General features: G+C 32.9%; 1 protein-coding gene across 1 annotated transcript; it reads right to left on the reverse strand.

Moving 5' to 3' along the window:
* On the reverse strand, window positions 6,980-9,241 carry LOC109327610 (protein LATERAL ORGAN BOUNDARIES-like). Its single transcript, XM_019560786.1, has 2 exons — window positions 9,016-9,241; window positions 6,980-7,839 (listed from the first exon to the last, which is right to left on the reverse strand). The coding sequence occupies exon 2, from the start codon at window positions 7,832-7,834 to the stop codon at window positions 7,274-7,276; it is 561 nt and encodes a 186-aa protein (XP_019416331.1). The 5' UTR covers window positions 7,835-7,839; window positions 9,016-9,241; the 3' UTR covers window positions 6,980-7,273.

A 10,663-nucleotide genomic window follows, 5' to 3' on the forward strand; every position in this document is an offset into this window, starting at 1 on the left:
GTAGCTGATTCAGACAAAAGACAAAGTATTAAAATATGCTCACAACTTAAAATTATCAATGTGCTTAAACAATGGTATGTCCAAATCAAGATACCTAATGCACCATTAACATCAAGTCTTTGGATAGTGATATTAACTGTAGGTGGTACTCTTGTTGTAATGATCAAACATTCATAATAAGGCATGTCAACTGACGAATCCCTCTTTGGATTGATTTATCAGTCACATGTATGAAACTTTGGAATTATGACATGTTTATCATTACAGGTGTGTATGATCTTCGACCAAACATTAACTTTCCTTTGGGTCAGCTAATATTCGCATGAATAATCATACACACTTACCTCTAATGTTCCTTTTGAGTTATATCCATGAGAGATGTCACTTTGGCGACATCTCACTTAAATTGGCTCACTTGAAATAATAGACAACCTTAATGGACAACCAAATAACAATTAAAACCAATTGACAAAGATACCAAAGCCTCATAAACTTTATCGTACTCTCGCTTGGGCGAGGTACTCTCTCACTTGGGCGATGTACTCTCTCGCTTGGGCGAGGTACTCTCGCTTAAGCGCAATTGAAGCCAATGCTTTTGTTTGTCTCTCGCTTGAGCGAGACCTTCTAGCTTGAGTGAGCCTTATGTCGCCCATACACTCGCTTGGGCGAGCTATCACTTGGGCGAGGATCTCCTCGCTTAAGCGCAATAGAAGCCAATGCTTCTGTTTAGCTCTCGCTTGGGCGAGAGCACTGCAACAGAAGACGAACAGTGCGATTTCTGCATCGCTGTTCGAAAAAATACCCCAAAAATCAAGAAAATAGCATAAGAACAACATTCATTCATTTCAAATCCCTTTGTATTCATATTATAAGCATGAATGTCTTTCTTAATCGATTCATGACAAAAATAAACACATCAAAACCCTAAATCAAACCAGATTTGGGGAAGAAAAGCAAGAACCCTAATTTCACTCATGAATCAAATTGGGGTGTCTCTGATACCACTTGTCGGAGAATATCTCCATCCGAAATCCATATATTAAACACGGAAGTCCTTATGACCATGACTTTGTTCCCATAACCTAATGTTTATGCCCATACATAAACTCATATGGAACAACCATGGTCCAGACCGAAGAAACCCCAAATGAGTTCATGGTGAAGATGAAGGACAAACCTTGTTGAGCCATTTCCAGAATCACGAAGGTATTAGGGTGGGATGATCTCCAGATGATAGAGCGCCGAATGGTTTTCCGTAGTTTCTCTCTATAGGGGAATGAGAGAATTCCTTAGTTCTTAAGAGTGTGGTGTGTCTCTTATGAGGAGCCCTATGGTTGCCTTATGTTATATGCCTAATGGATGAGTTGATAGTGTTATATCCTTGTGGATAACACTATCTTCATCCTACCTTATTCTCCTCAACCTTTTACACCTGAAAACCAGTTGCTCCACAAATGGGGACCATAACCCATAAAAGTAACCCCGTAGTGGTTACTACTTTAGTTGCAATAATTCTGATTCAATCATTCATCAAATCAGAAATTGTCCGAAGGTATCTACACTGATATTATTTCATGACACATATGCCCTTAGTCACCAAATTAATTACTGAAGATCATTTTATATTTTGGCTAATTACATAAAGGCCATAACACAATTATAGAATTATATTTATGGCCTATAAAAGCATCAAATGGCTCATTTTTAATACAAGATTATTTCTAAGCAGCCATAACTACCAAACCACATAATGCTACAATAGCATCCTTTCTTTCTTTATTTGTTCCTTAGAGCATCAACAACGTTAATAAAAAAATTTATTTTTAACAAAATAAGCACGTTCTTCGTTGAAGTGCACTACTAGAGAGAAGTTATTTTTGTTCTTATTTCGCAACAGTAAGCTAATTAAGCAACGTTCTTAAAGTTGTGAAACAACATTAAAAAATGGAAAAAAAAAATTGTTACAAGAGAGAGAAATATAAATGTGAGTATGTTTGTGGGGTCTAGATAAAAATGAAATAGAGTTGCACCATTGGAAGTGATTTTGGTTTGAGTTGCTTAAGTTGTTAGAAAGTGTAAACAAATATAAAATAATCAGTGAGACTCATTTAAGAACGAAAAATAGGTTGCACCATTGATGCTCTTACACTTAATTAAACAAAAAGTCTAAAAGTCAAAATTAAATAAACCAACGACCTTTGGAGCACAAAAGAGACATCTAACAAGAGACATACATTTTATTAAACCACTTGAAATAAAAGGACAGCAAATACAAAGAAAAATGGCATCTTCATCATTTTGAGAAGAGTATAAAATGCAGCTAGCATCAAGGAAAACACTACAACTAGCCAAATTGAATTTTGAAGGGAACGTGTCCAATAAAATCTGCCACGAAAAAGCTAGTAACATTTTATGGATAGAAGTTTTCCACAGGGATTTAAAAATGTTATCAAAATGTAAAGAAATGTGAGAATTGCCTGCCAAGAAATTATGCGAAGACAAAATATCCAAGTTTCTCCTAATTCACACAAAAGTTGTCCAATTACCAGGAATACTTCAACTGAGGGCTTAGCCTAATAGGCCTAAAATATCAAAAAGTTATGTGCACAGATCTTCTTCAAAAGAGAAGAGCTGCATGTGCAAAAGTAATGAGAGATTAACCAAATTACCAAAGATTTGTACATGAAATATCAATAAAAGCGTTAAAAGCTTACTTTCAAATTTTCCCAAATATATTTAATTTGAAAATTGAAAACAAAATGAAAATAGGAGGTCACATTCATTATTACCGGATACTAGAATGAAAACCTAATTCTTTTATAACACATGTAATTGTATTATAAAAATTAAGCTTAAGAAATAGTTCAACATATATTTAATTTTTAAAATCTTAATTCATAAATCAATTATTAATAAGAAAAGTAAAATCTTTTAACGCATGTCGTGTTATGTATGTGTAGGAAGATTTATAGGTGAATATATCATTTTTGTATAAAATGATGTAGAAAATTGGTGAACTATCATTTTCGTTTTCTGTGGATATTTGAGAGAGAGGAAAACGTTTTGTGTTGATTGCTGGGAGAGATAGAAGAGTGACTCCATAAATGAATGGAAAACAGAAGAGGTTATGAGATCGAAAGACAGACATGAATATTCATAAATAATAGAGGAGGAGAGTACTCATGGAAGAAAATAAGGATAATATCATGTCATGATTTGAGGATCACATCATTATTCTCCTCATCTTAAATAAAATAAAATATATTCTTGGGGTTCAACACTTTAGGACTTTAGGTCGAATGAAATGACGGCTTGTTTATTTTAGAAAATGAATTTTCATTAGGGAACAATGAGAGAAAATTCGGATGAACTAATAAGTTGGAACACTTCTTAAAAAATGTCATTACATTTTTTCATTTTCGCACATGATCATATTGGAAAAAACCTAACCCTATGATTTTTCCGGATTTTGACAGGTTAGTGGCAGCAACTTCTATGATTCTGATATCACAAGATCAGCTCAGAATTTTACCTGTCAAATTGCATTCTAACATTTGCCTAGAAATACACAATTTCATGGAAAACAAAAACGGGTAATTATTATAGTATCTAAAAATGGAATAGATAGATCATTGTAAAACTATAAAGTATAAATATCTAAGTCCCAGTCTTTGAAAATGTTCTCCAATCCTTTTATATTTTTCTCACTACTCACTTCTTGTCGGCTTGGCAGTCTCCCCTAAAACCAAAAAACATTAGAAGTTTGAGTGTTACTTTTATTCAAATTTAGTTATATAGATAAGAGAAGATGTTAAATAGTTTGAGTGTTACTTTTATTCAACAAAAGAACTTTTAACATATATTATTAACATGTTAAATATTATTAATTAAGTAAATCTGATATATGTGAGACATGAATCTGGCCTCAAAGTATAATCTTTGCAACTCTTCTGAGGAGGATTCTGATCACCTATTTCTTCATTGTAGTTTTGCTAAGGCTTTATGGTCATGGATATAAGACACTTTCTCTATAAGGCTCAATACTCAATTTGTCCATTCTATTTTTTTACAATGCATCATTCAATTCAAAAATTAGTTGAAGGAGGTACTATCCGCCTGTGTGTTGCACACAATATCAACAATATGGTATTGTAGAAATCAAAGTAAACTCGAAGGAAAGCAAATCCCTCTCAGGCAAGCAATCTCAAAAATCAAGACAGAGACAACAATGGCTGGGAATTGCTCTCATGCAACCTCGAATTCTTGTAGTGTCTCTGATCTCCTTGTGCTGAGAAATCTTAAAATTCTCTTAAAGCTGAATAAAGCTCCTAGAATTACTGAAGTGCTCTGGCAAAAACCAAAGGATGGTTGGATAAAGGTCAACACAGATGGTACAACTAAGGGTTCCCCTGGGCTTTCGGGAGCTGGTGATATATTCAGAAATTGTCATGATAATTGTGTAGCTTGTTTTGCTTCATTCATTGAAATCCAGCATGCAATATATGCTGAGCTATTTGCAGCTATCAAAGCGGTTAACTTGGCTTATAGTTATGGTTGGAAAAACCTATGGATTGAGTGTGACTCAACAACGGTTGTGGATATCTTCAAAGGTAGAACTTTGCCCCCTTGGAATATCAGCAGCCTTTGGGATAGTTGTAAACACAAGTTGAATTCAATGACACTTAATATATCTCACATCTTTAGGGAGGGTAATACATGTGCTGATAAATTGGCTAACTTTGCTATAGATTCTAGGCAAAACTCTTCTTGGAATCAAGCGTCACGAATCATTCAAGAAGATTATAATAGAAATAGACTAGGTCTTCCTAGCTATAGGTTCAACAACTTATAATTTCTTCTCTTCTCTTTTGTATGGTCCGATTTATTAATACAATTTAAGTGCATTTGCACTTTTTAAAAAAAAAGTGATTGGGGGATAATACATTGAAAATGTAATCAAAACTTCATACCATCATTGAATTTAGCATATAATATGTAATCACTTCAAGGTTTGATGAAACTTTTTCCCAATTACCTATCATCTATTTTCCTCTCTCTTAAAAATTAAATAGAGACTAATCATAACAAAATCCTCCTGATTTGTTTTCTAATCTTTATACATTAACCTTAAAGAGTAAAAGATAATAAATGGAGAGGGTGTATTTATATATATATTCTCAAGTAAAAACTATATTTATTAAGCCAGAATCTTCTCGAGCACTAGAGATAAAAATAGTGAAAAAAACTACAGAAAAAATAAAATAATAATACTTATATTCTTTTATTTTCAACGAAATGTCACTTTTATCTGAAAACTAAATATAAAAACAGAACTTGTCTCTCTAGATGGTAAATCATCTTGTTGATATCTATTTGTATGTATGCATGAAAATTGTTGTGATGAATGTGGCTAGCTGCAGTTCATGAGAGAGAAGAAGAGGGCCCTCACTGTTCCACTGCATTGTCTAGAGTTGAGTGTTGATGATTGATAGTAACACTTTCAAAGGGCTAACTAGGTACTTCTTGAAAGAAAAAAGGGAAAAAATGAAAGTGTGAAACCCTAGGGATAAATTACTACTACTGTCCAATGAGGACAGTGACTATGACTCACTATTTCTGATTTTTATTTATTACAGAAATGAGAGAGTTGAAGCTAAGCGTCACTCTCATCACGAGAAGAATTGAGACTAAGAGATTCTTCATCTTACCTTTAATTCAGTACATGATGAAAACTACAACTCAAAACATGTTTGTATTGCAGCAGAGAGAGACATAAGTTCAGAAAAAACACTGCTGCTATTCATGTTAGATGAGTTCATCAAACACTGTCTATTCCTAATACCAAAAAATGTATTTTCCGAAATATCTAATGATAACTAGCTACATATGAATAAGATGATGTTGTTGGATTATCAAAGAAGCACGGACTTTTTTACATGAAAAGTTCACATGAGATTGAGACTTGAGAGTGCTTATATACACTTCGAACTGAAGCTGAATATGTTGTTTCTGTGTATATGATTGTGACATTTTGCTAAAAATTAACTCAACTCCCTCATAGTCACTGACTTCACTTTTAATACTTTTATTTTAGGGAAATTATCTGTTGAGGGAGGTTCAGTAAAGTCAAAGTTTACTATGGGAACATTTTAACACTTAGTGACATAATCTGATTGACCTCAATGGATGTAATTTCAAAACTTAAGTAATAGAGTGCATAAAGATGATCAAAAAGTATATTACTCAATATGTTAATGTGAATGGTTCAAAATTGTATTTAAATTAAAAGTTTAATAATAGGATATTTTTGTAACCAATGACTAAAATGACCCATATACATCATTGACCTACTTTTGTGGTACAATAAATATGAGTAGACATCATCTTAAATATTGAAGAGACAAGTATTAGAAAAAATAATATGATTCGATACTTATATCATTTTCTATACAATAAAATAATATTTTTGCCACTCAAAACAAAAAAACTAACTTCCCTTTCCAATACTAAAGAGGATCATGGTTCAATAGATATGCTCCATTTTAAATCAACCAAAAAGAGAAAGGGGTAATTAACATAAGTTATTAGGTGTATTTGATCAAATGATGGCAATGTATTCAGGACTGGACCATCTAATCATTCATAGTAATTAATGGAGTTTACAAAAAAGAAGAAGAAAAAAAAAAAGAGATAAAGTATTAGAAGGGTGGTCCAAGAAGAAGAGCTAGGAAAGTGGAAAAATGGAAAGGAAAGGCAGGAATATATATAGGGTAAGTAGGATTTATGCGCTTAACCCATAGAGCTATGCTTTAGAATAATCAACAAAACATTCTCTCATTTATTCTTAATCATAAACAATGACATATAATGTCAACTCCGCATGCACATTGCACATGCCTATCAAGAGTTGCACTGATTACACAATAAAGAGGTCTACTAGCCATACATTAGTATATATTACTATGCATGTTCTACCGACTTATTTAGGTCCTAATGCCACACTAAAATATTATTGAAAAGACTACATAAGTTCTTGGCAACTAGGTTTTAAACAGTACATAGTGTTCATCATTTAAAAGTTAAAGACACAAAATAAAATTTCAGAAATTAAAAGCCACCTAGAACCAGAAGAGTCTAAGGCCAAATGGCCAGAGACCATAACTAGAGTAGACAAATAGACATATATAATACCACCATGCTGCTATGCCATCAGAATATTGCAGGCCATGCCTCAAAAGACATAAACCCTAGATTTGCATGTTGCAAATAAACATCATAAACTACCTCCTCCTTCATTGATATCCTCCAAAGAGGTATCATTATTCCATGGAAGGGAATAAGGAAAAGAGTAAGTGACAGGAGATTGCCTATAAAACCCACTTCCTTCATTACCAATTCTTGCACCAAACTGTGTCCTTTGTGGAATTTGTTGAAGTGGAGTTAGTGGTGAAATTGCAAGAGATGTTGGAAGTGGAGAGATTTCATTGTAAGCATAGTGTAGAAGCTCGGCGTTAGCAGCATCAAGCTCCTTTTGAAGCCTTTGAACTTGTCTCTGAAGGAAGGTTATAGCTCCTACACAACCATACACAGGATCTCTCACCCGTGCTTCTGCTTCATAAGCAAGGGAATTCACAGCATCTTCCCTCTGCTGAGGGAGGAGTTCGTTAAGGAGCTTAGTCACATTGCTAGCACCAAAGATCTTGTGAACGTTGGCAAATTTTTGGGGTTCTTCGGGTGGGAAGTATGGTGCAAAGACGCATTCTGGCATGCATTTCCTCCTCAAGAATTTGCAGGCAGCACAAGGAGAATTGTAGGAGCAAGATGATGATGCCATTTTCCCTGCACAAGAAAGATTGGCATAAAATCAATCATCTAAAGTTTCCATTCTAATCATAGCTGTATGTTTTGTTCTCTAGAGAGTTGTTATTGTTTCAAAATTATTATGAAACTGGAAGGTCAGAAAATCAGATCATGTGCTAAATCAATTGCACCTTTTCTTCTGCTTAGATTTTGGATGAGTACTCCGATTAATATATTTGTTTGTTTATAAAAAAATTAAAACAGTTACAGAAATGGGCCAGAAGGGATCCTATATATATCAACACTCGTACTCATGTATGCATGACATGTATATTTTGAAACAGTCTAAAGTGTCTATAAGACTGTTATTTCAGGTGTTCAAAAAATGTTGTCCTACAGTATTGATGCAGAAAATGAGTAATACTACCTAAAAACAAAAAAAAATTGTATATTGAACTGAAATTTGAATAGTGCTACTAGTCAAATCTTATAGATCCTTCAACCCTTATTCCATCAATTAATCCCATTCTTGTACCGATATATCTGAAGACTTTGATGGATGGTTCAAATTTAAGGAATAGTTTATTAATATATATATATATATGTGTGTGTGTGTGAGAGAGACTATCTATATCGACCCTTTCTTTTTATTCCACAACCCTTCTCATTTCTTTTTTAAACATATATTTGTCCTTCTTCTACTTCTATCCATTTTTCAATTGATGAGGAAAACGAAAAGTCACTAAAGAATTTTTAATTTCAACCATGAAACTCCTTTCGGAGTGTTTTCTAAAGTTTAGTTTGTGAATTCAGCTGACAAGAAAACTTATCTTTAGCTTCCAACTTCTTGATATCAGGTGCCTGGCCAAGTAAGAAGTTATAATTTCATGTCTCTCAAAAAAGAAGTTATAATTTCATTCTGAAGTTAAATCAGCTTAACTAAGGAGCTGGCTTCTGAAACAAGCAGTGATTATATATTTCATGGCTTCATCAGGAAAGCATAAAATGGAAAAGCCCTAAAGAATGGCTTTTCTTCATTTTGTTTACCAAGTTACTTTACTTAAAGGAACCAATAACAGAGAGAAAATTAATTATATATAATATATATATACACATATACGTATGGAAAAGGAGTAAAGAAGTAAACTACATGAACATGATTCTACCTGTTTGATTTGTATGTTTCTTTGATCAGATGGACTAAAAGGAAAGTACCTTTTTTCCTTTGTGAGAGGTCCTTCAGAAGCTGCTCTTTTATCCTCACAAGAAAATAATAGCCTTGGCCAATGAGATTTATTAGTCCAAGATATGTTGAAGGAGAGAAAACCCTAATTGCAAGAGAAGGGCAAAGGGAAAGAGACAGATTGAGATAGAGAGATAAGTGTGTATAAAGGTGATAGTATTATGATGAGGGAGAGAAGGCAAACAACATTGAGTGGATGGTGAAGGAATGGATGCAAAAGACAAAGTAATAAATGGAAAAATGTAATATAAAATTCTATTTGTGTTAAAAAATGTAAATTTATTTTTTAATGATTGTGAAGTAGGTATATTCTATCAATTATATGATGAATAAATAAATAATTATGATAATTAATATATTTTTTTTGTTTATTTATATCTTTATCATGATAGTAATAGTTTGTCAAGTGTAATCAAGCTTACTTTTTCCCTACGTCCTCTTTTCTCATGTTGAATTGCTACTTTCCATTGAAGTCCTAATAAATTTCTACCATTTCGACTCCTCTCCAGTATTAGAAAGAGAATTACCCTAAAATAATAGAAACATGATACTACATTTGTATCTTTTTTATTTATGATGAAATTACATTTTTACCATCAAAACTAAAATAAAATAAAAGTAATTCTCTCTCATTACTAGAGAGGAATGTTAGTATTCTTACCCCTGTCAGCATGGGCTAAATTGATATGGGTTAAGGCTTATCCCTTACTCGGTCTAAATGTTGGCCGAATCATTTTTTAAACTCGGACTAGGCCCTAGACCCAAAGTTAACCTGACCCTGAATATCGACCAGACCAGCCTTTAAACTCAAAACCGACCTAAATTCAATTAAATATAATATATACTCATTTTAAATAAAGTCTTTTCAATATTATTTATTATTATGAATATATAAATTGGCATATAAAAATATATATGTACATATGTTATTAATTATATATATATGATGAAAAATTAGAGAATCAATGATACTTTTGATAAAAAATGTGTCATTACTCTAGACACATACAAATATGACGAGTGGGTGATATGGGTCGGGTCGGGCATGGTCATGCTTGGTCTCTATTTGGCCTAAATATTGATCAAATCTAATTTTTGAAATCAAACTCAACCCTAAATCCGATGAGATCCGACCCTATTCAGACCTTACTCACCCCTACTTAATGGTGTTTTGTGAATTTCAATTGTTCCTTTGTATATCATTGTTTGCCCACCTAAATCGATTGTCTTTAACTTCTTTAATCTTAATGATTAATTTTTTATTTGGAAAAATTTGTGATAAGCTTACCATCTCAAGTCAAATACTCTAACTTAAGTTAAGATTTTATCGGTACAGCAGAAAAGAATGACTACAACCTAGCATCTAATAATAATGTGGGATGTGGGGATGGGTCTCCAATTCTCAATCCTTGCTCTAACTTGTGCAATATAATTATTTTACTATTATTTTGCATGTTTGGAAGCTAGTAATCGATCATGTTACAATTTAAGAGATTTTATTATTGGATAGCTAATTAAGCTAGCAAATAACACCTTTACCAATTATAATGTCATTCATCACCAGGGATATATGATAAAAGATAAAATGTATATATTGTTAGTGTAAGAGTTTGAATATAT

The sequence above is a fragment of the Lupinus angustifolius genome, chromosome LG15 (assembly GCF_001865875.1).
Source record: "Lupinus angustifolius cultivar Tanjil chromosome LG15, LupAngTanjil_v1.0, whole genome shotgun sequence".
Classification (NCBI taxonomy): domain Eukaryota; kingdom Viridiplantae; phylum Streptophyta; class Magnoliopsida; order Fabales; family Fabaceae; genus Lupinus; species Lupinus angustifolius.

Bases quoted from the DNA above. Each gene is read 5' to 3' on its own strand.
- LOC109327610 (XM_019560786.1), bottom strand. From the start codon at position 7,834: ATGGCATCATCATCTTGCTCCTACAATTCTCCTTGTGCTGCCTGCAAA.